At 49.4% G+C, this 26,906-nt stretch overlaps 2 protein-coding genes across 6 annotated transcripts in view; one reads left to right on the top strand and one right to left on the bottom strand.

Annotated features, from left to right (window-relative positions):
• CFAP92 (cilia and flagella associated protein 92 (putative)) overlaps positions 1-21,978 on the top strand; it is a 77,012-nt gene extending 55,034 nt beyond the window's left edge. For 2 of the 4 annotated variants that reach the window (XM_061197346.1, XM_061197343.1), the window contains exons 11-16: positions 1,057-1,251; positions 1,826-2,123; positions 17,995-18,159; positions 18,597-18,797; positions 18,870-19,026; positions 19,469-20,445. In XM_061197346.1, the coding sequence (XP_061053329.1) occupies positions 1,057-1,251; positions 1,826-2,123; positions 17,995-18,159; positions 18,597-18,797; positions 18,870-19,026; positions 19,469-19,539 (1,087 nt within the window). In that variant the 3' untranslated portion in view covers positions 19,540-20,445. Of the gene's footprint in view, positions 1-1,056; positions 1,252-1,825; positions 2,124-17,994; positions 18,160-18,596; positions 18,798-18,869; positions 19,027-19,468; positions 20,446-21,796 lie in introns of those variants that run through there. The other 2 variants (XM_061197347.1, XM_061197348.1) reach the window with 2 other exon arrangements.
• ACAD9 (acyl-CoA dehydrogenase family member 9) overlaps positions 10,312-26,906 on the bottom strand; it is a 65,515-nt gene continuing 48,920 nt past the window's right edge. Inside the window, exons 10-19 of one of the 2 annotated variants that reach the window (XR_009701641.1) lie at positions 26,608-26,678; positions 26,237-26,356; positions 25,519-25,647; positions 23,736-23,815; positions 22,965-23,091; positions 22,675-22,752; positions 22,054-22,182; positions 21,340-21,412; positions 20,757-20,910; positions 10,312-13,408 (exon numbers count right to left, since the gene is read on the bottom strand). Coding sequence is in view for 1 of the 2 variants with exons in the window: in XM_061197349.1 (XP_061053332.1) it covers positions 20,810-20,910; positions 21,340-21,412; positions 22,054-22,182; positions 22,675-22,752; positions 22,965-23,091; positions 23,736-23,815; positions 25,519-25,647; positions 26,237-26,356; positions 26,608-26,678 (908 nt within the window). In the remaining variant the exon portion in view is untranslated. Of the gene's footprint in view, positions 13,409-20,499; positions 20,911-21,339; positions 21,413-22,053; positions 22,183-22,674; positions 22,753-22,964; positions 23,092-23,735; positions 23,816-25,518; positions 25,648-26,236; positions 26,357-26,607; positions 26,679-26,906 lie in introns of those variants that run through there. The other variant, XM_061197349.1, reaches the window with a different exon arrangement.

Here is a 26,906-nt window from a genome sequence, read left to right as displayed (position 1 = left end):
TATGAGTTCTTTATATATTTTAGATATTAACCCCGTATCAGACGTATCATTTGCCAATGTTCTCTCATTCAGTAGGCTGCCTTTACATTTTGTTGATGGTTTCCTTTGCTGTGCAAAAGCTTTTAAGTTTGATTAGGTCCCATTTGTTTATTTTTGCTTTTGCTTCCCTTGCCTGAGGAGACAGATCCAAAAAATTATTGCTAAGACCAATGTCAAAGAACATATTGCCTATGTTTTCTTCTTATATTTAGGTCTGTAATCCATTTTGAGTTTATTTTATATATGGTATGAGAAAATGTTCTAATTTCATTCTTCGACACGTAGCTGTCTAGTTTTCCCAGCACCACTTATGGAAGAGTGTCTTTTCCCCGTTGTATATTCTCACCTTTCTTGTAGAAGAAAAATCTATTGTAAAGCTTATAGATAATACTATAGGAGGACATATTCATGACCTCAGAATAAAGAAAGACTTCTTGAATAAGACAGAAGTAGAAAAAATAAAGGAAAAAAATGACAGGTTTGGCTATATTAAAATTAGTAACTTCTGTTCACCCAAAGACCATAAAAATTGCGAAAAGAAAAGCCACAAACTGAGAAAAAAGTATATGCAATGTATGGAGCTAGTATTCTGAGAATACAGAAACGCCTGTGAACAAATAAGAAAACAGTAAAAACATCCCAGTGGAAGAATGGGCAGAAGACTTGAACAGGGACCCCCCCGCCAAAGGGGAACCGCCCCCACCCCAACACACAGACTCAGGGTGGGATGCGCAGGCTCCGTGCAGATTCACCGGGTTCAAGAAGGTGGAGGAACCTGAGCCCAACACAGTGGGTGGCACAGCGGTCGGGGGGGGGGGGGGGGGGAGGAGGACGCAGAGTCAGTGGGAGGGGCGGGTCGGTAGGGGAGGGGGAGGAGACAGAGATGGGGCGGGGGCGGCGGGACACACGCAAGCCCAGGCCAGTGGCAGGGTTTTCACCGCCAGCGTCCCTGGGAAAGCGCCGAGCTCCGTGGCGGGCAGAGCGGCAGCGGCGTGGGGCCCCTCTTCTCTCTTGCAGGGTCGCGCGGGCGGAGCCCGGCTCCTACAAGGCGCTCTACAACTCGCAGCTGCGCTTCCGCCGCCGCCTCTACGCCGACCTGGAGACTGTCCCGTACCACGTGCGCCTGTCCCAGCCGCTGGCGCAGCTGGTGAAGCACGCGGCGCTCTACGTGCGCAACACGGTGCCACCGCAGGTCTTTCAGGCGCTGAGCAGGTGCGGCACGGCCCGTGCGCCGCCGTCCCGCATGCTCTGCCAGGGGGCCTTCGGAAGCGTGCTGCGGACAGAAGGCAGCCTAACCCGAACCCCAGCTGTGCCTGCTGAATGTCTTTTTAACAAGGGGCCGTCCGCTCACCCTGGTGGGGGTGGGGGTGACCACTCAGTCCTCGAGCTGTGCTGACATGAGGCTCTGTGCCTTGTACCCTCTGCCTGGGCGGGAAGGAGCTCTGGGGTCCACACCCCCGATGGCCAGCCCGTTGAGGCCACTCCCTGGTGGGGCGTGGCTTGGTGCGAGGTAGGGAATAAGGCCATCGGAACTGAAAAATAATCAGAGCAGAAAGTGGGAAGCCTTTAACTGCGGGGGGACTGAGAGGGGAGAGGGAAGGGGATATCTCCCCCCACCTCAACCCCGTGGGCTCAGCACATGGCATCTAAGCTTCCCGTGCACGAGCTGGGTGACCCGGGACCAGCTCATCAACCTCTCTGTGTTTTCGTTTCCTCTCATAAAATGGGGGCCGTCTGACCTGTCGTGCCAGGCAGGCAGGCTGAGTGGGGCTCTTCTGTGTTCCAGGATCTACTGCATCTGCCATTACAGCTCCAGGCTCAGGGAGGTGATCACCGGGGACCTGCTGCCCTCCTCCTCCATGATCAAGGAGCTGAGCCAGGAGTTTGGGTTGCCCATTTCCCAGGAAGATCTTACAGAGGGAAAACTGCTGGCTATGTCCCCTCCTCCTGCCCCCAGTCTGGAGGACTTCCGGAGCCGGAATTCCACCCTCACTTCTGAGATCCAGGCCCACCAGGAGAAGTACCTGCAGTGGCGGAACACCATGATCCTGAAGAACAGAGACCAGAAGTACAGCCTGATCCAGGTAGGCGCTCCCACCCCCAGGCATCCCAGGCCTCCTGCGGCCTGTGTCTGTTTTCCTGGGCAGGGATCCCAGGCGGGATGGGCAGGAAGTGCTGCTTGCAGGGCACAACTGCGCCAGGAGCTTTGCCTCCCAACCCTGGAGTATCTTGTCCTTCCTGAAAGGTGAAGAGGAACTCTCTTATGTGTAATTCCTTTCCCTTGGCCCTGGAGTTCATCTTAGAGGAAGAACTGTGTGTGTGTGTGTGTTAACATTTTGCTTAAGCTACTGAGGGCATGGATGTTATATGATGTCCAAGCAACACAGGAGACAAACTAACCTGTGTGAGAAAATGTGAGTAGAGAGGAAGAGAACAGGAGACTGAGAAGCTGGTGAGGTGATGGAAGGTCAGGTGTATGTGGCCTGAATGGCCAAAGGCCTCCCTCAGCCCATACCAACCAAAAAGGCTTAAAAACGCCAACATCTGAGGTGTGCCTTGAACTCGTAGTCTGTATGAGTGAAGCCCACCCATGGGCTGTGTGGGTGAAGCCACTGCCTGGCCCTCCCACCCCAATCTCTAGTAAAAATTGTCTTAGTAGTTTCTAAGTTTTATATATGTGCCTTCTTTATGAAAATCAACAAGGAGGTGGTTGTGTTTTTCCATCGGTGTTCAAGTTTTTAGCTTTCTCAAAAGAACTGGTTCTTTGATTTATCAATCTACTTTTTTTGTTTTCCTAATTCATTAACTTCAACTTTTACTTTTTAAAATTTATTTTATTTATTTATTTATTTATTTTGGCTGTGTTAGGTCTTCGTTGCTGCATGTGGGCTTTCTCTAGTTGCGGTGAGTGGGGGCTACTCTTCGTTCAGGTGCGCAGGCTTCTCATTGCGGTGGCTTCTCGTCGTGGAGCAGGGGCTCTAGGCATGCAGGCTTCGGTAGTTGTGGCACGTGAGCTCAGTAGTTGTGGCTCGCGGGCTCTAGAGCACAGGCTCAGTAGTTGTGGCGCACGGGCTTAGTTGCTCCGTGGCATGTGGGATCTTCCCGGACCAGGGCTCGAACCCGTGTCCCCTGCATTGGCAGGCAGATTCTTAACCACTGTGCCACCGGGGAAACCCATCAACTTTCATTTTTTATGATATTTTAAAACACATTTTTCTCTTTTCCCCCTAGCTTGAGTTGACTATTTCATTTAATTGTTTTCTAATAAGAAAGGCTATTAATTTTCCTCTGTATATATCCTTGGCTATATTCTGTAAAGTGTTACATATGTGCTGTGTATTCTGGTGTTATTTGCCTTAAATTTCTTATAAATTACAGAACAAGACCTAGGTACATACCTATAAAAAAGTAAAACAGTATGGAGAGTATTAGCTGTCTTTCCTTACCTGTTTATCCCACCTCAGTGCACTTACATATGTACACATATGTGCACATATGTACATGAATATGTTACATTCATATATGGATTAGTACTGTTTTGTTAATGCCATTTAACAAGGCGTCTTGAAGATTTTACAATAATACAGCTGTACAGAATTTTATGTTAGTACAATTTATTTAACATGCCCTTATCTCTTATATTTTGTTGAAATCCTTGGAAATATTGTTCCAGATTTTTAAGAAATTATGTTTTTAATGTCTTAGGAATTGCTACTTTAAAATGGCTTTATTCATATTAAGATCAATAATTGAAACCCAACCATTATTTAATTTTTTTCTGTTTATAGTAAGATGTAATTAACATTAAAATCCATGAAATCCACTCATTTTAATTGTATATAAGTGGTGTCTTAACCACTGGACTGCCAGGGAAGCCCCAAATCAATGATTATTTAGTAAATTTATGGAGTTGCACAACCATTACATTCCAGTTTTAGAACATTTCCATTGTCACAAGTTTCCTTATGCTTGTTTGCAGTCAGACCCTGTTCCCACTCCCAGCCCCAGATATCCACTGATATGCTTTTTGCCTCTTACACGTGTGCCTTTTCTGGACATTTTATGTAAATGGCATCATACAATATGCGACCTTTCGTGTCTGGCTTCTTTCACTAAGCGTGTTTCTGAGGTTCATCTGTGTTGCAGAGCGTACCAGAAGTTTGTTCCTCTTTAAATTGCTGAGTGGTATTCTATTGGTTGAGTGTACCACAATTTATCCATCCATTCAACACTTGGTAGATTGTATTGCTTCTGGTTTAGGGTTATTATGAATATTGCTGCTATGAACATTTGCGTACAGATCATTGTGTGGAAATGTGTTTTCATTTCTCTTGGGAAGAAACCCAGAAGTATAATTTTTTTTAATTTATTTTTTTATTTTTGGCTGCATTGGGTCTTCATTGCTGTGCGGGCTTTCTCTAGTTGTGGCGAGCGGGGGCTACTCTTTGTTTCGGTGCGCGGGCTTCTCATTGTGGTGGCCTGTCTTGTTGCGGAGCACAGGCTCTAGGCGTGTGGGCTCAGTAGTTGTGGCTCGCGGGCTGTAGAGCTCAGGCTCAGTAGTTGTGGCACACGGGCTTAGTTGCTCCATGGCACGTGGGATCTTCCCAGACCAGGGCTCGAACCCGTGTCCCCTGCATTGGCAGGTGGATTCTTAACCACTGCGCCACCAGGGAAGCCCCAGAAGTAGAATTTTTGGGTCATTTAGTAAGTTTATGTTTAACATTTCAAGAAACTGTCAAGCAGTTTTTCACTGTTGTTCCAGCATTTTATGTCACCAAAAGCAATGCACGAGGGTTCCAGTTTCTCCACATCCTCACAAACGCTTGTTGCTTTCAGTGTTTTTGATTATAGCCATTCTAGTGTGTGTGTAGTGGTACCTTAGTGTGGTTTTACTTGGATTTTATAATCACTAGTGGTGTTGGATATCTTTTACTGTACTTATTAGCAATTTATCTATCTTCTTTGATGGAATATCTATTCATATCTTTAACCCATTTTAAAATCAGATTGTCTTCTTATTGTCAAGGTGTAAGAGTTCTTTGTATGTTACAAATACAGTTGCTTATTCAGAAATGTGATTTGTAAATATTTCCTCTGTATCTGTGGCTTATCTTTTTATTTCTTAATCATGCAAGGAAAAACTCCAATTTATCAATTTTTTTCTCTTTCAGTCATGCTTTTGGTGTCATAGCTAAGAACTCTGCCTAGCCCAAAGTCACACACAGATTTTTTCCCCAATGCATTATTCTGGGAGATACATATTTTTAGCATACATTTAGGCCTATGAACCATTTTTGACCAAGTTGTTTTGTGTCTTTATGATGTAAGGTATGGGTCTAAATTCATCATTTTATGTATGGATATCCAGTTGTTCTAGCACCATTTCTCAAAAAGTCTAACTCTTCCCCCACTGAATTGCCTTGGCACCTTTGTCAAGAATCAATTGACTATAAGTATTTTCTGTGTTCTCTTATGTTCCATCGACTTACATGCCTGTCCTTACACCAGCCCCACATTGTTTTGATAACTGTAGCGTTATAGTCAATTTTGAAATTGGATTGTGTAAGTCCTTTAAGTTCTTTTTCAAAACTGTTAGACTATTTTGGGTCCTTCGCATTTCCAAATAAATTTTAGGATCAGTTTCCCAGTTTCTACAAGAAAGCCTGTGGGAGTTTTCATGAAAGTTGTTATTGAATCTATAGATCAACTTGGGGAGAATTGCCATCTTTAACAGTTTTGAAGCTGCTAATTCATAAACCTGAACTGTCTCTGTTTTTATTAAGTCTTCTTAAATTTCCCTCAGTAATTTCTGTTGTCAGTGTACACGTCTTACACTTTGTGAAATTAATGGTATTATGAATTGAATCATTTAGTTTTTATATAGTTTATTGCCAGGATGTAGAAATACAATTGATTTTCATATATTGATTTTGTATACTGCAACCTTCTGAAATTGGATCATGTCATCCATGGGTAAAGATCACTTTACTTCTTCCTTTCCAATATGGATTCTTCCCTTCCTTCCTTCCTTTCCTTCCTGTATTAGTCAGCTCAGGCTTCCACACAAAACACCACAGGTTGGTGGCTTACACATCAGAAATTAATTTCCTCACAGTTCTGGAGGCTGGGAAGTCCAAGATCATGGTGCTGGCAAAGTAGGTCTCATCCTGAGGCCTCTTCTCTTGGCTTGTGGATGGCTGCCATCTCACTGTGTGCCCGTATGACCTCTTCTTTGTGAGCAGGGTCAGGAGGGTGAGCCAGCTCTGTGGTGCCTCTTCTTATAAGGACGTGAACCCTCTTGGATAAGCCCCACCCTTATGACCTCATTTAACCTTAATCTCTTCCGTTCTCCAGATGCGGCCACAGTGGGTAGGGATTCAAAGTACGGATTTGGGGGGACACAGATACTCAGTGCATAAGCCTCCCACCCTGCCCTCCCCTCCTCCGCACTGCCTGCAACCTCCAGTACAGAACACACTGTCGTATGTTGGGTTGTGGAAGAGACATGCTCTCCTTGTTTCTGATCTTGAGGGGATGCACTCAGTCTTTAACCACGAGGTTGGATATTCATTGCGGGTTTGGGGGAGATGCAGTTTATCAGGTTGAGGAAGTTCTCTTGTAGTATTAGTTTGTTGAGAGTTTTTATCATGAATAGATGCTGGATTTTGTCAGTTGCTTTTTTTCTGAATATACTGAGGTGTGGTTCTTATGTGTTATTAATATATTACATTACTTGATGTTTAGATTTTAAAACAGCCTTGCATTCTTGGGATAAATCCTACTTGGTCATGGTGTTTAATCTTTTCTCTATATGTTGCTGGATTTGGTTTGCTGATATTTTTTATTTTTCTCATGATATCTTTGTCTGCCTGTAGTGTCAGGGTAATATTTATTGGCCCTGTAGAATGAGTTGGGAAGTGTTTCTTTCTCTTTTATTTTCTGGAAATTTGTGAAAGGCTGGTCTTCGTTCTTTCAATGTTTGGTAGAACTAACCAGTGAAGCCCCTAAGCCTGAGCTTTTCTTTCTTTTTTCTTTTTTTAAGTTAATTAATTAATTAATTAAATTTTGTCTGTGTTGGGTCTTTGTTGCTGCGCGCGGGCTTTCTCTAGTTGCGGTGAGCGGGGGCTACTCTTTGTTGTGGTGTGCGGGCTTCTCAGTGCGGTGGCTTCTCTTGTTGCAGAGCCTGGGCTCTAGGTGCGCAGGCTTCAGTAGTTGTGGCACGTGGGCTCAGCAGTTGTGGCTCGTGGGCTCTAGAGCGCAGGCTCAGTAGTTGTGGTGCACGGGATTAGGTGCTCCGTGGCATGTGGGATCTTCTCGGACCAGGGATCAAACCCGTGTCCCCTGCATTGGCAGGCGGATTCTTAACCACTGTGCCACCAGGGAAGCCCCCAAGCCTGAGCTTTTCTTGGTGGGGAATTTTAAAATTACTGTTTGTCTCTATTCTTGTTATTTAGTCTATTCAGATATTTATTTCTTCTTAAGACAGGTTTGGTAATTTCTATCTTTCTAGGAAATTTTCCATTTCATCTAAGTTATCTAGTTTGTTGGCATATAGTTATTCATAGTATTCTCTTAGAATCCTTTATAACCTTTAAATTTCTGTAAAATCAATAGAATATCTCCTCTTTGATTCCTGATTTTACTAATTTGTGTCTTTTTCTTGGTCAGTCTAGTTAAAGGTTTGTCAATATTGGTTTTTTCAGAGAACCAGTTTTGGTATTCATTTGTTTTCTCTGTTGTTGTATTTCATTTATTTCCACTCTAAACTGTGTTATAACTTTCTTCCTTCTGCTGGTACTTTGGATTTAATTGGTACCTTTAGTTCTTGAGAGAAGTTAGGGTTTTAAATTTGAGATCTTCTTTCATACATGTATTTTAGCTACAGATTTCCTCCTGAACAGTACTTTAGCTGCATCCCATAAATTTAATATGTTGTATTTTCATTTTCAGAAAATATTTTATAATTTCCATTGTGGTTTTTAGAATTGTGTTGCTTAATATCCAAATACTTGGAGATTTATCAAATGTCTTACTATTGGTAATTTTAAATTAAATTTTGTTGTGACTGGAGGATGTACTTTGTATGATTTCTGTGGTGTGAACATATTGCAGTTTGTCTTACGGCCTCACATATGCTCCATCCTCAGGCTTGAAAGGAAAACATGTTCTTCTGATGTTGGGAGGAGTATCATATAAATGGCAAGTCAGGTCAGTTAATTGTTGTTCAGATCGCCTACATCGCTGTTGATTTTCTTTCTAGTTCTATTATTACTGATGGAGGTATTGGCGTCACTGTCAATGGCTGATTTACTGTTTCTCCTTTCAAATCTGTCACTTTTTGCTGATCGTATTTTGGTACATTTGTGTTTATAGTTGTTACATCTTCCTGATGAATTGACCGTTTAATCATGGTGAAATACCCCTTTGTTTCTAGTACATTTCTTGTCATAAAGACCAATCTGTCTTAAATTACTGTACCCCCTCCAGCTCTCTTCTGTATTTTTTCCCCCATCCTTTTACTTTGAAACTATTTGTGCCTTTGAATCTAAAGTGTGTCTTCTATGGACAGCGTATAGTTGGATCCTGTCTTTTATTTTTAAAACCAGTCTGACAGTCTCTGCCTGTTGATCGTCGGTTTATGTGTGTTATAACTATTGATGTGGGAGGAGTTATGTCTTCCGGGTTTTTTCCTGTGTATTTCACGTTGGTTTTGCTCTGCTGCTGCTGCTTTACTGCCTCCTTTGGCCTTGAACGGATATTTTTAGTGTACAATTGTAACACCTTTGATTTTGACCTTTAAAAAAGTGACTTCTGAGTGGTTTCTCTAGGTGTTTTCTTTCGTATGCATCTTTTTTTAAAAAATAAATTTATTTATTTTTTATTTATTTATTTTTGGCCGCATTGGGTCTTTGTTGCTGCGCGCGGGCTTTCTCTAGTTGCGGCGAGCGGGGGCTACTTTTAGTTGTGGTGCGTGGGCTTCTCCCTGCGGTGGCTTCTCTTGTTGTGGAGCATGGGCTCTAGGCACTCGGGCTTCAGTAGTTGTGGCACGCAGGCTCAACAGTTGTGGCGCTCAGACTCAGTAGTTGTGGCTTGCGGGCTCAGTAGTTGTGGCACATGGGCTTAGTTGCTCCGTGGCATGTGGGATCTTCCTGGACCAGGGCTCAAACCCGTGTCCCCTGCATTGGCAGGTGGATTCTTAACCACTGCACCACCAGGGAAGCCCGCGTTGGGTCTTCGTGGCTGCACGTGGGCTTTCTCTAGTTGCGGCGAGTGGGGGCTACTCTTTGTTGCAGTAGGCGGGCTTCTCATTGCAGTGGCTTCTTTTGTTGCAGAGCACGGGTTCTAGGTGCACAGGCTTCAGTAGTTGTGGCACGTGGGCTCAGTAGTTGTGGCTCACAGGCTCAGTAGTTGTGGCACACGGGCTTAGTTGCTCTGTGGCATGTGGGATCTTCCCGGACCACGGCTCGAACCCGTATCCCCTGCGTTGGCAGGTGGATTCTTAACCACTGTGCCACCAGGGAAGTCCCTTTAGTATGCATCTTAATTTACCATTCTACTTCAGATGATTACTAATTTAATTTGGGTAAAATGTAGAAACTATTCTACAATATAGTTCCATTTCCTTCCCTCCTTTGTGCTATTATTGTCATATTAAATCTATATATGCAGTGACCCCCCAAATACAGTGCTATAATTATTTTATGCAGTCATGTCTTTTAAATTGAAAGTTGAGAAAGGAAAATTTTATTTATATAATCTTTTATATTTACCCACATATTTTTTCCAGTGATGTTTCTTTCTGTAGATTCTAGTTACCATCTGGCGTCACTTTTTCTTTCAGCCTTAAAGCACCTGCTTTAGTATATCTGATAAGGTAGCTCACTACCAACAAATCCTGTGTTTAAATCAGAGAATATCTTTCTTTCACCTTCATTTCTGAAGGATAGTTTTTGCTAAATATAGAATTCTTGGTTCACACTATTTTTTTTCTTTCAGCACTTAGAAAATGTCGTGTTGTGGTCTCTGTTGTTTCTGATAAGTGTTTAGCCATTAATCACATTGTTGTTCCCCTGTACATGATGGTTTTTTTTTTTTCTTGTTGTTTCTAGGATTTTCTCGTCTTTTTCTTTCAACTGTTTGATATGTCCAGTTGTGGCTCTCTTTGTATTTATCCTACTTGGGACTCACTGGTAGGTTAATGTTTTGGGTCATTAGCTCTTCAAAAAATTTGTTCTATTCCTCCTCCCTCCCCCCCGCTTCCCCAGACTCCTAGTACATGTATGTTGGTTCACTAGATAATGTCCTGCAGGTCTTGAGGATCTGTTAATTTTTTAAAAATATTTTTTGTTTTTGTTTTTCAGATTGGATAATCTCTGGTTTTGTTGTCCCCATTTTCAAATTCAGATTCTTTGTCAGCTCAAATCAGCCACTGAGTCCCTCTAGTGAATTTTCAGTTTCAGTTCCTATATGTTCTAACTCCAGAATTTTCAGTTAGCTCTTTTAAAAAATGATTCCTCTTTGTTAATATTGTCTATTTCTTTATTCAGTGTTCTATACTTTCCTTGAACTTTCAGAATAATTTTTAAGTTTTTTTTTTTCATAATAGCTGCTTTGAAATCTTTGTCTACTAAGTCAACCTGCTGGACCCACTCTATTGACTGCTTTGCTTTCCTGAGTAAGGTTTACACATTCCTATTTCTTTGCATGCCTTCTAGTTTTTCATCAAAAGCTGGACATCTGACATACATGGCCACACCTTTGGATTCTGACTCTCTCCGCCTGGGGGAGAGGGGTGGTTGTCTGCTGAGTAACTTGCCTGCACTTCATCTGTGGAATCTGTCTCCTCAGGGGGTGTGGCCATCGCTATCTCTGCCGATATTTTCATTGTTTTCATTTTTAAGCCTGGTTTCCCTTGGGTCAACTCTGTGTCTGCGTCACTTCGTGATGAGCCAACCACTGGTCGGAAGTCGTGCTGAAGCACCTGGAGCCAGGAAGGTGCCGGCCTTTCCAGGGGATCTGGGGGTGCGTCCAGACTGCGCCAGCTCTGGCCTCCCACTGGGCCCTCTCACGTCTCCTCTGCACGCGCAGGCAGCCTGTCAGCGAGGGATGTGTGTCGAGCTTACCAAGGTCCCCTGAGGCCATCCGTTTCCTGTATCTTCCTGTTCAGTTCTGATGAATCTGCTGGTCTGTCGCTTGAGCCATGTAGGCTCACGACCTCAGCCCCACAGAGCATCCGGCCTTCCCTGTTTGCTGTTGAGATGGCTGTTGTCCCTTACAGTGACCACACATCTGGGGTTCTACAAGCTCCAATCTGACTCAAGTGAGCCTGTAATAGAGTGAGCAGTGCAGCCGCTGATTTTCACAGCTTGCCCACGGTAGAAGGATGACTGCTCTGACCGTGCTGAGATGTCAGGAATGATGCTGACGCCTACTCTCCTTACCTGAGGTTCAGTAGTTTTATGAGTTAACGCTTCTCACCTTGTTGTATGCCTTTGGACAGTTTCCAGTGGTAGCTTTTGACAGTTTTGTCCAGTTTTATCCTTGCTCTTTGAGGAAAGGACCAAGCTCCCAGCTTCACCATGTTAAAAGTCCTACCATCCTCCTGCCCAACTACAAGCTTTACTTATTTTTGTGTTTCCTACTATATTTGGAGTCTGTGTCTACTTTACCCTTTGTTTTGCTATTTTTTTTGACAGTAAGCTTTCAGAGTGCTTGCAGATCCAAGGTCTTAACTCTGTCTTTGCACTTGAGACATGGCTGGGCTGTTTTCAGGATTATAGAATCAAATCCTCCTCCCCCCTCTCCCCCAAATCCATTGCTTTTTAGAATCAAGTGTTGCAGATAAGTCTGATGCCTACCTGATTATGTTTCCTTTTTAGCTAAACTATGATTTCCTCTACTCTTTTAAAACTTTTTCTTAATCCTTGGTTCTAGGTGTGCAGGTGGGGGATTTTTTTTGTTTTTCACCAGAACTTAAAGGGCCTTCCACCATGATTTTTTTCCCTCTTAATTTGTACTTGTTGGTCTTTTGCACTGAGTTCAGCTATATCTTCCACTTTGACCACTGTTAGTCACAATTGTTAATAATTTCTCATTTTAAATTGCACCAGTCATATTTTATTTTCTAGAAATTCTCATGATTTCCTGTGCTATTTTCACAAATGATATAATTTTGTTATTATTAAAATATACATGTAAGAGCGTGTGTGTGTGTACTGTCAAAAATAACAAAAGCAGTATCTTTTTTTTTTTTTTTAACATCCTTAGTGGAGTATGATTGCTTTACAATGCTGTTAGTTTCTGCTGTATAACAAAGTGAATCAGCTATATGTATACATATACCCCCATATCCCCTCCCTCTTGAGCCTCCCTCCCATCCTCCCTATCCCACCCTTCTAGGTGGTCACAAAAGCACCGAGCTGATCTCCCTGTGCTATGTGGCTGCTTCCCACTAGCTATCTGTTTTACATGTGGTAGTGTATATATGTCAGTGCTACTCTCTCACTTCATCCCAGCTTCCCCTTCCCCCTCCCCATGTCCTCAACTCTATTCTCTACGTCTGCATCTTTATTCCTGTCTTTCCCCTAGGTTCATCAGAACCATTTTTTCCCCTTAGATTCCGTATATATGTGTGAGCTTACAGTATTTGTTTTTCTCTTTCTGACTTGCTTCACTCCATATGACAGACTCTAGGTCCATCCACCTCACTACAAATAACTCAATTTCGTTTCTTTTTATGGCTGAGTAATATTCCATTGTATATATGTGCCACATCTTCTTTATCCTTTCATCTGTTGATGGACACTTAGGTTGCTTCCATGTCCTGGCTATTGTAAATAGTGCTGCAATGAACATTGTGGTACATGACTCTTTTTGAGTTACGGTTTTCTCTGGGTATATGCCCAGTAGTGGGATTGCTGGGTCATATGGTAGCTCTGTTTTTAGTTTTTTAAGGAACCTCCATACTGTTCTCCATAGTGGCTGTATCAATTTACATTCCCACCAACAGTGCAAGAGGGTTCCCTTTTCTCCACACCCTCTCCAGCATTTATTGTTTGTAGATTTTTTGATGATGGCCATTCTGACCGGTGTGAGGTGATACCTCATTGTAGTCTTGATTTGCATTTCTCTAATGATTAGTGATGTTGAGCATCTTTTCATGTGCTTGTTGGCAATATGTATATCTTCTTTGGAGAAATGTCTGTTTAGGTCTTCTGCCCATTTTTGGATTGGGTTGGTTTTTTTGATATTGAGCTCCATGAGCTGCTTGTATATTCTGGAGATTAATTCTTTGTCAGTTGCTTCGTTTGCAAATATTTTCTCCCATTCAGAGGGTTGTCTTTTCTTCTTGTTTATGGTTTCCTTTGCTCTGCAAAAGGTAACAAAAGCAATATCTTATACCCACTATCCAACTTAAGAAATCAAACATTATCAGTATTTCCATAGTTTTCCATGTGTCCTTTCCCATCTCTTACCCCTTACCCATAAATAACCACTATCTCAACTTTTATCTTTCGCTTGCTTTTCTCTATAATTTTACTACATATGTATATAATCTACAATTTTAATTTTTGCTTAGTATTAATGATATTCAACCATGTTTGTGTATATAGCTATACGAATATACCATTATTTATTAATAAGCATTTGTATTTTCTTTTGTTATTTTAAAGTGTGATTATAAACATATGTTAACATGTCTTCTCCTTAAAAATAGGCAAGATTTTATTTCATAAGATACATACCTAGGATTACAAGCACTGATTGTACTTCCACTTGTCTGGAAAATACTTTAAATCTGACTATAAATTATCACTAATATGATGTATAATACCTCATGGAAGTTTTAATTTGCATTTCACTGTTTACTAGTGAGGTGGAATATCTTTTTATAGACTTGATAATTTCTTCTTTCATGAAAAAGTTTTTCCCTTGAATTTCAGGTTTGGTTTGGTTTTAATGTTCTTAATGCTATTGCAGTGGTATTTATATACGTGGTAAGTTTCTTCTGGTGTCTAAGTTGTCTTTTTACTTTCTTAATGGTGCCTTTTAATCGACAAAAGTTATTTTAAATTTTGTAAATTACCCATTTGTTCCCTTATGATTGAATTGTTTTTACCTTAAGAAATCTTTTCCTAACCCAGGGTTATAAAATTATTCCGAGGTTTCCTCTACAAGATTTAAAGTTTTGTTCATTTCATTTAAAGTTTTAATCCATATGGAATTTATTTTTTGTATGAGGATAGGAATCTAATTTCATTTCCTTCATATGACCTATGGTAGCAGCACTCTGTGAGAAGTTTGTCCCTTCCCCAGTGATCTATATGCCAGGTCTGTCAGAGCAAGTTGAGTTGCTGTTTCTTGGGTGATTGGGATCTTTATTGAAATTTCATTTACAAATGAATTCTTCTCTTCAAAGAAAATGTTCTTTGTTGCTTTTTAAAATTTCTGTGTTGTACCTTTATTTTCTATCGCACTGATTTCTGCTCTTATTCATTTCTTTTTAAAAAAATTTATTTGCTATTTTTATCCTTTTAAGCTTTAATTTTTATTTTTTATTGAAGTATAGTTGATTTATAATATTATAATAGTTCCTGGTGTTATTAATTATGTACATATACTTTTCATATTCTTCTCCAACATAGGTAATCATCACAAGATATTGAATATATTTCCCTGTTATAGAGTAGGACCTTGTTTATTTTGTACACAATAGGGTGTATCTGCTAATCCCAAACTCCTACCTTATCCCTTGCCACCCTTACTGCTCTGGTAACCATAAATTTGTTTTCTATGTCTGACTCTGCTTCTGTTTTGTAAATAAGCCCCATTCTCTCATGCTGTTTTTTTTTGTTCTTATAATTTTTATTGGAGTATAGTTGATTTACAATGTTGCTAGTTTCTGCTGTACAGCAAACTGAATCGGTTATACATATAACCACTCTTTTTTAGATTCTTTTCCCATATATATTATTACAGATTATTGAGTATAGTTCCCTGTATTACACTTACAACATGTTTTAGATTCCACATATAAGTGATATCATACGATATTGGTCTATCTCTGTCTGACTTGCTTCACTTAGTATGATAATCTCTAGGTGGATCCATGTTGCTGCAAATGGCATTATTTCATTCTTCTTTATGGCTGACTGATATTCCATTGTATTTATTTACTTATTTTAATAATGTATTTGTTTATCTTTGGCTGCATTGGGTCTTTGTTGCTGCGCGCGGGCTTTCTCTAGTTGCGGCGAGCCGGGGATGCTCTTCGTTGTGGTGCGCGGGCTTCTCATTGCAGTGGCTTCTCTTGTTGCGGAGCACGGGCTCTAGGCGCACGGGCTTCAGTAGTTGCAGCACGCAGGCTCTGCAGTTGTGGCTCGCGGGCTCTAGCGCACAGGCTCAGTAGTTGTGGCGCACGGGCTTAGTTGCTGCGCAGCATGTGGGATCTTCCCGGACCAGGGCTCGAACCCGTGTCCCCTGCATTGGCAGGCGGATTCTTAACCACTGCACCACCAGTGAAGCCCTCCATTGTGTTTATATACCATGTTTTCCTTACCCATTCATCTGTCAGTGGACACTTAGGTTGCTTCCATGTCTTGGCTATTGTAATAGTAATGCTGTGAACATTAGGGTGCATGATCTTTTCCAACTACACTTTTCTCCAGAGATAAGCCAAGGAGTGGGATTGTTGCATTGTATGGTAACTCTGCAAAGTTTTTTAAGGAACCTGCATACTGTTCTCCATAGTGGCTGCACCAATTTACTTTCCCACCAACACTGTAGAGGGTTCCCTGTTTTCTAGGCTCACCGCAGCATTTACTGCTTGTAGATTTTTTGATGCTGGCCATTGTGGCTGGTGGAAGGTGACACCTCACTGTAGTTTTCATTGGCATTGCTCTCAGAATTAGCAATGTTGAGCATCTTGTTATCTTCCTCTTTGGGTTTTTTTTCCTCTTCAAACAGTATAAAATTCGCCTCTTCAAATTGGCTTTTTGAAAGTCGGCTGTGTTTGGGATTCAGCGTTATTAACAGCCCTTCAGGCTTTGTGAATATGAGGTGCCCTGAAGCACCCGTTGTAAAGTTGTTCCGGGAAACGTCCACAAGGCGGCAGCATTTCTTCATGCCCAACTCCGGTTACTTGGCAACAAAAAGCCTTAGGGAAAGTCTGCTTCCTGGGCTGTGAATTAGAGGGGAATGTGCCAGAGCAAAGTCTCAAGGGCTTGGGTCTCACTACTTCTTCCCCCTTCAGCCTCACCCCTGCCCCCCGAGACAAACGGCCCTGAGTGTGTGCTGTGTTTCATAGGTAGGGTGACTCCCAGGAAGGAGGCTGGAGGCCCCCTGCCTGCAGGAGATGTGCAGACCAGGTGACTTCTCGAAGCTCCTCCAGCCCAGAGGGTCCACCGTCGTTTGGGTGCACTCGGCTTCGTTTAGGTGTAGGAGGGCCCACCTGGAGACGGTGGTCCCCTCCCGAGGGGAACGGACAAGACAGGTCCAAGGGGGGCCCCATTTGGGAGCACACCCTGCCGTGCTCCCTCATCCCCAGCACAGTCCAGCCGTGGGACCGAAGTCTGCTCAGGCTTCAGGTGTGTGACACCAGCCCGGGTCCCCAAGGCCAGAGGGGAATGGAGCAGGCGTTTCTTTGCTAGCCTTGTTCATTTTCATGGTATGTTGGAGTATAGTTGGTTTACAATGTTGTGTTGTTTTCAGGTGTACAGCAACCTGATTCACTTATTGATATTCATGTATCTATTCTATCCTGAGTTCTTTTCCCATATAGGTTATTGCAGAGCGTTGAGCAGGGTTCCCTGTGCTGCACAGGAAGGAGTCCTTGTCGGCCATCCATCACATGTGTCTGTACACGTACATACACACACATACACACACACACACACACACATACACAGATGCACATGTATATACACACACACATACACACACACAGACGCACATGTATATATACACACACATACACAGATGCACATATATATACACACACACACACATACACAAATGCACATATATATACACACACAGATGCACATATATACACACACACATACACAGATGCACATGTATATACACACACATACACATACACAGATGCACGTGTATATATACACACACATACACATACACAGACGCACATGTATATATACACACACATACACACAGATGCACATGTATATATACACACACATACACATATATATATATAAATACACTTGTGTGTATATGAAGCCCAACCTCCTAATTTGTCCTTGGCCCCCCACTTTTCCTTTTTGGTAACCCTACGTTCGTTTTCCGTGTGTGTGTGTGTGTGTGTGTGGCTGTTTTCTGAATGAGTTCATGTGTATCTGTTGTTCAGTCCCAGGTATAGGTGATATCATATGGTGTTCGTCTTCCTCTGTCTGACTCACTTCACTTACTGTTTGTGCATCCCAGGTCCATGCATGTTGCTGCCAGTAGCATTATTTCATTCTTGTTTATGGCTAATAGTCCATTGTATATACGTACCACGTTGTCTTATCCAGTCATCTGTTGGTGGACATTTTGGTTGTTTCTGTGTCCTGGCTGTTGGAACTAGTGCTGCAATGAACCGCGGGGCGCCTGGTTCATTTCCAATTATGGGTTTCTCCAGATAGATGCCCGGGAGTGCTCCTGGGGCCGGGCTCTTTTTAGTTTTGTTAGGAACTTCGATACTGTCCTTTATGGTGGCTTTTACCAATGTACATTCCCACGCAAACGGAGGAGGGGTCCACTTTTTTGGTCCTCGAATTACGATGTGGACAGTGAGGGCTTGTCTCGATGGTCCTTTTGGCAGAGGTCTGTTTACGCTCTCAGGACAGGTACCTGCAGGGCAGCCATGTCCCAGAGATCAGCTGGCTGGATACACACTGACAGTTGCTGGCGAGCAGGCCGCTTGTGAGGAGTGACTGGTGTCTCTTTCTCCAGAAAAACATCTCGGGGGCCTACGAGGTCAGCAAGAAGTCTCCCAAGTCTGTTGTGAAGGTGATGAAGATCTCAGCCCCGGCCAAGGATGCTGTCTATAACTATAGTATCCAGACCCTGAACTCTACAGAGCTTGCAAAGGAGGAGCTGTATCGAGAGATGGCCAAGGTGAGTTAAGGCCCAGGGTGGGGAGCAGCGACGCACCTCCACTCCAGGCAGGGCGGTGGGGGCTCTCCGGAGTGGGGAGGAGCCGACAAGGGACGAGCGCCGGCACAGAGAGGCGTGAACCCCCTACATGCCACATTGAGCCCAGAGGCCCCCAGCGCCTGTCCAGGTTTGCGTGGCTCTCAGTAGCCCTTCATTGCTGCCTAGGAAAGGCAGCCTAACCCCGGCGGGGAAAGCCTGGGCTTAGGCTTCCTTCCCGCCCTGACCACTTCAGAAAAGGGCTCTGTCAAAGGGGACGTGGCCCTCGCTGGGCTGCTGCCTGGCTCTGGTAACCAGCAGGCACCCCGCACCGCCAGCATCCTGCCCCCAAGACTGACAGCCGGTCAGCCCCACCAAGGTCTGCTGCCAGCCCGTCTATCTACGTCTGCTCGCGTTTCCAGGAGCCGAGGAAGAGACTCACGTACTCCCAGAGCCACCTGTCAGCCACAGTGGAGCCTCAGGATTCAGAGGAGGAGAAGAGAAAAGCCGAGAGGAAGTCCCGCGACGCCTGGCTCACACCCAGCGGGTTCCAAGTGACCGGTCTTCACAGCACGGGCAGGACACATCACCTGGGGCTGCCACCCCTTGGCGCCATCACAGAGGTGGGTGGCGGGAGTGGGTCTCCGGCGGGCGTCCGCAGGGGCCTCCCCCTGACCTGCTGCCCCCCGACGTAGGAGTGGAGGGAGAAGGCACTGTTTGCTAACGTGCTGGAGCCGGTGCTGCACCGAGAGAGCTGGGGCTGGGACCGGCGCCACCAGGACTTCGATCTGTACACGCAGCCGCCGCCGTTCTTGGAGCTGCCGCCCCCTCCGGCGCCAAAGCCCGGGACAGGTAACCGTGGGCAGCACCCGTTCTGTTTTAGCAGCCACACTCCTGGGCTGGGAAATCAGGATTCGGGGTGGGGGGGTGGGGGGGTGGGCTGGTGTCAGAGCGCAGGCTGGGCTGGAACTTCTGGTTCCAGCTGGATTCGTCACTTGCTGTGTGACGGGGGGCAGGTCCCGCCCCGGATCTGGGCTTGGTTTCTGTGAAAGGGAGGCGTTGGAAGGTAGGGCTAAGGGCTTTCAGGCTTCACACTGTGTTACCCATGACCAGCCTCGGGAAGGCTCTGGGCGCTGCTGGGCCCTTCCAGCTCCCAGACACGGCCAGTTGTCACCCGTGGGGGAGGGCGGGAGCCTGGCCACACCAACCCCTCCAAGTCCTCTTCATCCCCCTGTTTGTGAAGAGGGACCAGAAAATCATTTATAGGTAGAGAACCAAATCTGTGAATTAACAGAACCAGAATCTTCAGGGAGAAAGAGGAGAGGCGAGTTGATCTGGCCACAGACCCCTCGCCCAGAAAGCTAGACTGGATAAACAAACGGCGGAGTGCTTTCCCTCCCTGACTCCTAAGGGCCGCTGGTAACAGCTCCATGAAACCGGAGGACGTGCTGACAAGCTGCTGAAACTGGTCTCTCCCCTCCTCTGCACTGTGCCACCTCCCTTCAGTGGAGGCCCCAGGCTCTGGGGCTGCAGGCCGGGTCCCAGGCTCAGGGGCACTGCTGTGGTCCAGCCCAGGCTCGCTGCCCCGGCCCCAGTTCCCAGGGCGCACGGCTGAAGACACACGGCTCAGAGCTGCTCCCCACAGCGGGGGAGAAGGAGAACCTGCTGCAGAGGGGGCCGCCCCCTCCCGAGGGCTCCGCGCAGACTGCTGTCCCGGCACCAGGTGCGAAGCCGTGACCTCTCCCTCCGCGCCAGCACAGAAGCTGGGGTGTCGTCGGGAAGACGAGGCCGGCAGCAGGCCCAGCCCCACGCCCAGGTGGATGACTGACGACTCCTACTCGCAGGGGGAACGCCTGGCCGCCTCAAGGCAACGTCTGTGACGGACACGCCGCCGGGAACCGACCCGAGCGTGAAGCCTGCCAGGTGAGCACACCAGGACGAGTGTGTAGGGGCCCGTGTGTGCCACCGGAAGACGCTGCTTGTCTTGTCAAGCGGCAGAGAGAAGCGCCCGCTGGGAGCAGCACCTGCTGTCACGCAGCAGCACCATCACCTGAGAAGGACCAAAGCCTCACGGCACCGTGGGCCGGGCACCTGCCCCTCTGCTGCTGGAGCCCTCTTCGCACACAGGAGGACAAAGGGCGCTGGAAGCCATCACCAGAGGGGGGATCGGAGGGTCAACTTGTTAGGCTGGCTCTGAGGAAGCAGGTGACTGACTAGTGCAGCAAACAAACACTACAAGGGGAAACGCAAACTGTCCTCTTCTGTTAAACCGTTCCTGTTTTAAGTAAGTGCCTTTGGCTCCTAGCTTAAAGAATGACACATACGCAGTTTTCAAGCTGTTTCTTGGAAAACGTGTGGTCTGGCAGAAATGGCCACCCTGCTGAGACCCGTCCCCACCACCGCCGGCGAGCTTCCACCCCGAAGCCTCCCGATCAGGCGAGTCTCAGCAGCTCCGCGCTCTCCCCGTGTTCGCTCAGAGCCCGGGATCGTGTCCGTCAGGCAGCAGTGCCCAGGGGGGCCTGGAGAAAGCCCGTCAGAGAACTGGGAGAAACGGTTAACTTGTAATAAAGCACGTTCTCTACCTTCTGGAAGGCGTGTGTCGGGCGGACAGCAGCAGGGACGCTGACCCCCTGCTTCAGGACGTCCGGTCCAGAGGGTGGGCACAGACGTAGGCTCGCTTCTCCAGGACCTGCTGGGACACTTTCTTGATCAGTTCATCGAGATTTTCCGGAGAATCTGGGAGGGAAAGAGTAGGCGATCTTTGGAAAAAAATGTTCCAGCAATTCCTGTTATCATGAAGTCAGCCCTCCAGTGTGAAGGAGCCCTGAAGGTGGCAGCCTGTCCCCAGGAAGTGATTCTGGGCTGCCACCTGGCGACCCCAGCCTGCTGGAGGAGACGCCCTGTGGTGACAGCCGCGTCAGCAAGGTGGGCGTGGGGCGCCAGTGCCCAGAGCTGCGTGGAGTCCCACGCTCCTCCCTCTGCAGGTTGGCCGGGTACGGGGTCCCCCCAGAGGCTCTCGCCTCGCTGCGCTCCTGCTGGCAGGCCTCACCCAGCCCTTGGTGAGCAGAAGTCTGTGCGCAGCCAGCAGCCTTGGGAGGCCACCGCCAGGTCACCTGGCATCAGGTCCCACCCCCCATTCTCCCCCAGCCCGAGCCGCCCACTTACGCTTGTCCAGCTGAGACAGGGTGCAGAGATTCTGGTGGTAAGCTTCCGTGCAGAAGATGTTGGCCAACAGAACCTGCCAGAACCAAAGTCAGAGAGGATGACTGCTGAGGACCCTGGGATCTCCGGGCCTTAGGGCCGCCCCTGCCTGGAGCCTGACCTCTGAGCTTCAAAGGAACTCAGTCTGTCAGCCAAAGCGGGCAGCTTGACCAGGGTCAGGTGGCCTGGCTCAGAAGCCATGGCAGCCCTGAGCCAAACCAGCCCTGCCCCCAAGGCAAGTGACTCAACCCCTCTGAGCCTCAGTTTGCTCCTTGGCGGGAGAACGTCTCAATCCCCACAGCCACGGGGCGCGTCAAGATGAGGGCGTGCACACAGCAGGTGCCGCACCCACCCTACTAGCAGACGGGGTGAGGGCGCTGGGTTTCGGATTCTGACACTCACTCCCCACCCCCCGCCCCAGGCAGAAAGGTGAAAGGCAGTGGCCCTGTGTCCTGAACAGCACAGACCCGCCCATCGGAGATGAGAGCACCGGCTGTGGCCACAGACACAACTTGGCAACCCCACCCGTCTCTGGGTCAGCTGGCGTGGACCCTATGCTCACCCCCGACCCCCCGGACGCACCCAGCCCCTCCCTTCCCCACTGCCCGGCTTCATTAAAGTGCAGCAGGATGACGGCTGCAGGGAGGCTGCCTGGGCGGGCGGGAGAGGCGGGCCCACCTCGTGGTCGTGGTTCTGGAGCCCCACGCGGATAGAGCGGCTGGCCCGCGACAGCACGGCCGTCATCCCGTACAGGTTGATGAGGACGTTGGCCACTCGCTTCAAGACCAGCTGCTCCTCCACGATGGTCTGGGAACAGAGGGCAGAGGGGAGACTTGCCACCGGGACACAACGCCAACACGCTTGCGCTCTCTCTCTCCCGGGCCCACCTTTGCGCATCTCTGAGCCTCGCTCTACACCCTGGGGGAGCAGGGCTAACAAACACTGCCTTCCCTTCGGGTTTCCCCTTAGCTCTGTCCAGATCTGGGCAGGAGTCAAGACAAGATCATGTCCCAGAAGCCTGGCTGAGACCACCGGCCAGCGCTTATTATCACCTTTGGATGCAAGAGACACAGATCAGGTCCTAAGAGTAAGGTCCAGGTGGGGCTGCCCCTCCCGGCTCCAGGGAGCGTCTGGTCACCTAGACGGTGCCCACCCAGCAGGGGCTCCCCCCACGCTCCCCAGCTAGCTGAGTGGTCCCCAGGGCGGGCAGCCACAGCCAGCCCTGCTTCCCCAGCCCTCCGTGGTGACCGAGATTTCCAGGCCTCATGGCCGCTGGCCCGCCTCCCCGCCCCCAGGTACCTTGCCAAAGCGAAGCAGCAGGGTCTCCACGGTGCGGCTGAAGTAGTGCACGCTCTGTTCGAGCTTGTGGGCGCTGTCCTGGGGGGCCGGGGGGAGGGTTCCGCTCAGCACCGCCCTCCCGCGGTGCCCAGGCCCTGCTGCCAGGCTTGGCTCTTCTCCACCGTGACAGGGTGCAGAGGGCATCTGGTGACCCTCGGGCTGCCTGGTCCTCCCCGGTGCCCCCGGCCACGCCCCCTCTGGGAAGGGGATAGCCGGTGGGGGGGGGGGTACCCCTGGCTGGACCCACTCACCGCCATGCTGGGGTGCACGACTCCGAGCTTCCCTGTCAGCCCAAGGTCCACAGTTCGGCCCAGGGAGTCCCGAAGCCTCTGGCCGATAGTCTCCATGATGGTGGTCACATTGCCCTGTTTAAGCTGCCTGCAGAGAGCCCAGGCTCTGTAAGCTGAGGCCCCGCAGCCGGCTCCTGCTGCCCAGCAACACGGCCCCGCCTCGGTGCCAGCAGCTCTAGGGAACCCGGGCAAGCTCCCTGACTACGCAAAGCCAGAGGGGCCACCTGGACACAACCCAGGACCTGGCCAGCCCTTCAGGGAGCAGCCGTCTCCTCTACGGCCGGAGGGGACACCCGGGTCACACCTGCTTCCAGGTCATTCTCTCCCCGAGTAGCCTGAAAAATCCTCTGAGCAAGCCATGCCTGGGCGCTGGCAGGGACTACTCACTGTTCTGGCCCCAGGACGGGGGTCAGGAGAGGAAACTAGTCTTGTGTTGGCCTTGGAGCTGGCACCTACTCAAGGATCACCTCTCCTTGCCCCGGTTCTAGAAGCAGCTCCCTGCCGCACCGGAGACGAGAGCTGCAGGGGAGGAGGGCAGGGCCCTGGCGGCTTCCCAGGCAGCTGGCCCCTCCCTGTCCCCTCCCTCCAGCCAGCCTGTGAGTCAGCTGAGCCCTGCAAGGCTGCACGCCTGGTCCACGGATGAGGCAGCGCCCTCCTCTGGCTGCCCTGGGGCAGGCCTCTGCTGGGCAGGGTGGGTGGACCCGAGGGGCAGACGGTGGACGCGTTACCTACTTGACCCTTGCAGTCAGGATGCGGCCGGCATGCTGCAAGCCTGTCAGGGCGATGTACATCCGGAGAATCTCGTTGGTTCCCTGTGGCCAACATTATCCAGGTCAAAGGCCGCCCACATCAGGGCAGCCCTAGCAGTGCCGCGTGCGTGACTGGCTAGGCCATGCTGCTTCCCGCTAACTCTTCGGAAGCAGCTGGGAGCAGGGCTGTGACCGGGGGCCAGGGCAACACGCAGGCTACTGCTTCCACGGGACAAGTTGGGGCTGACCAGATGGCGGTGGCCTCCCTCTGGGACCTACCCCATCCCATGACCAACTGTGCATGAATCATTCCTTTTTCCAAGCTTCCGATTTTACTTCTTTTAAGCAGAGAAACAGTTCCCCTTAAAAGAAGCGAAGAATACTAGTACCCAGGACACAGCAAGTCCTCAGTGAACCCACTACTAGCTCAGTCCAGGCCAGGCTCCTCGGGAAGCAGCTGGCCGCACCGCAGTGCCAGGTGCCAACACCCTGGGGCCGCCTCTTCCCTGCTGCCACCCCCGGGCACCCCCCCCCCACTGTGAGCCACGTGACCTCGGGGACGCAGACCAGGGGGCTTGTGCCCGTTGTGCACGGTGGTGCTGAGGGTCAGAGGGGCAGGGGCTGGACTGAGGCACACCGCCAGGCCACGCCACGGATGGAGACTCCGTGGGAGCGGAAGTGGGAGCAAGGAGAACTCCAGGCTGACCCAGGCCCGTCCGGGGCGGTCTCGGCTTCACGCTGAGGGCCCTGCACCCTTCAGAGCTCCTGAACCCGTGCTGACCACCCCACCAGCCACGGAGGACCGCACTCGCCCGGGCCAAGGGGAGGGGCCTTGGGAGAGGCAGGCCTGGGGCAGCAGGGTCGTGACGTGGGAACTGCCCCCGGGGCCTCGGGCTGGCCGCGCCCTGTCTGTCCACTAAGGGAGAGGACACAGGGAACACCAGCAGCCAATGAGGTCTTCCCTCCCCGAGGGGGAGCCTCCCGGGCACCCAGCCTCGCACTGGTCCAAGGGTCTGCCTCCGCACACCTGTGTCCAGCCTGAAATCCTGCCCGGCCTCCCTCCACGGCCGCTGGCCGCACTGCTGCAACCCACGCCCTGGGCAGGCTCGGGGCATTTCCAGGGACGCGAACACAAACAAGCCATTCTCTGCTCCAAACTCTGTTACCGCTTCTTGGCCCTCACGGTAAGATCCAAATGGGCTTCCGTGGCTGGCTACTCTCTGGCCTTCCCGCCCAGCCCCTCTGCCCTGCCCACCCTGCCCCACCCATACCCCAGCCCCGCCGAGCAGGACCGGCCGCTGCTCCTTCCGTTTACCTGGTGCCGGCAGGGAAGGTCCCGTCAGGGCCTGGCACACTCCACTCCCCTGCCCTCTCTGCCCCCAAGGCCCAGTGCGCTGCTTCCCGAGACCCCAGCCCCTCACCACACTGGTGTTCTGGAGTCGTCCTCTCTCAGCCAGGCTGCACGACCAGACCAGCAGCGCCCCAAAGGCGACTCTGGGGTCCCAACGCCCTTTCCTCCCTGCTCCCGGCCTGTGAACTCCCAACATCAGAGTCGCCAGGGAACGCCCTCGGGGTGACCCTGCCTCATCACCTGGACTGGGCACCTCAGGCAGCACCCCGGCCTCCCAGGCGGAGACCTGCGGGCGGTCGGGCGAGAGGACGCGCCAGCCAGCCTGGGCTCTGCGGCCTGGTGCCAGGACCACGAGGCTCTGGGGTCCACAGCGGAGCGGGGCGGGGCCGAGAGCTCAGCGGGGCGGCACACTCACCTCAAAGATGAGCAGGATACGGCTGTCGCGCAGGATGCGCTCGTACGGGTAGTCCCTCATGTAGCCCGAGCCCCCGAGGACCTGGAGCGCCTCGCTCACGCACTGCCACGCGGCCTCGGAGCTGAACACCTGCCACGGGCCCGGGCGAGGTCAGCACCAAAGCCCCTTCAGGAGGGGGACCCTCTGCCTCGGGGCCAGGTGGCTGCGGGCGGGGTGGGAGGCTCCATGCGGAGAACTGGGCTTTGGGACGAGACGACCCAGGTAGGAGCCCTGACTGTCACGTCTCACTGGTGGCCAAAAAATGACCCCCCTCCCCAAAACAAGACAGAAGCACCGGGAACTCTGTGCTATCTACCTCAACCAGATATTTCATGAAAGGAAGTTTTGATACCAAAATGTAGGAAGACCACAGACTCAGGACAACACAGTCCTTCCCAGGGAAGCCCAGCTGCTTTGTTAGGCAGACACGAAGTTACAATACCCAGTCTGTATTCTCTTCTTTCGCTACGATCACCGTCAGCTGGTGACAGCCTGGCACAAACCATGCGGGGAGACACTGGCCTCCCGTAAGCGGGACACTGCCCTCTGCTCCTGCTCCTATGCTACTCCGCTCTGCCCAACTGCATCCCAGGGTGCCTGGCATGCTGGGTACCTCGTAAATACCTAAGCAGTGACAAACTGAGGAGGAGGACGGCAGGCACGCTGCGTGTGGGGTTACCTTCACCATGGCGGCCTCGATGGAGCAGTCAGGAAAGCCCGGCTGGTCCAGCATCCCCGCGGTGAGGTAGGCCATGCTTTCCATCACGTAAGCCTTCTGAGCCATCAGGGCAAACTTCTCCTGGAGCGTTCAGAAAAATACACAATCAAGAAAGAATCTGCCTGTACTGAGACCCAAACCTGCCGAGCAGCAGAGAAGGTAATTCAGACCAAGCCCAGTGCCCAAGAGCACCAAGGCCTGGCACTCGTAAAAGGGGCCACGTGCTCATCTCCCCGAACCACCGCCTAGGAGTCGGCAGTACAGACCCCCAAGCACGCTTTCAGTGCCCACAAGGTAGAGTCAGCCCATGCGGTGCTCTGGACCCTCCATACCTGAATCAATCCAAACTCGCTGAGGTTCCTGTTGAACTGTTTCCTTGTGCACGCGTACTCGGCGGTCATTTCTGAAGAGGGGCAGAGTTATCAAAGAACAATTTTCCGGCTGTCTTAAAATGATTTCCTCAGTCTATCGTCACCACCTTTCAAACACTCAGGCAAGAGCTACGAGAAGCGGGTCTGCTGAGACCAACACCCTGAAAGTGAGAGCCCTGCCTTCCAACAACTCCGGGTCCAGGAGCGACTGTCCCCTCTGAGTGGCACCTGGGGTGGGGGACGGAGCAGGATCAGGGGCC

The sequence above is a fragment of the Eubalaena glacialis genome, chromosome 7 (assembly GCF_028564815.1).
Source record: "Eubalaena glacialis isolate mEubGla1 chromosome 7, mEubGla1.1.hap2.+ XY, whole genome shotgun sequence".
NCBI lineage: Eukaryota > Metazoa > Chordata > Mammalia > Artiodactyla > Balaenidae > Eubalaena > Eubalaena glacialis.
This window is presented reverse-complemented; position numbering and strand designations above follow the sequence as displayed.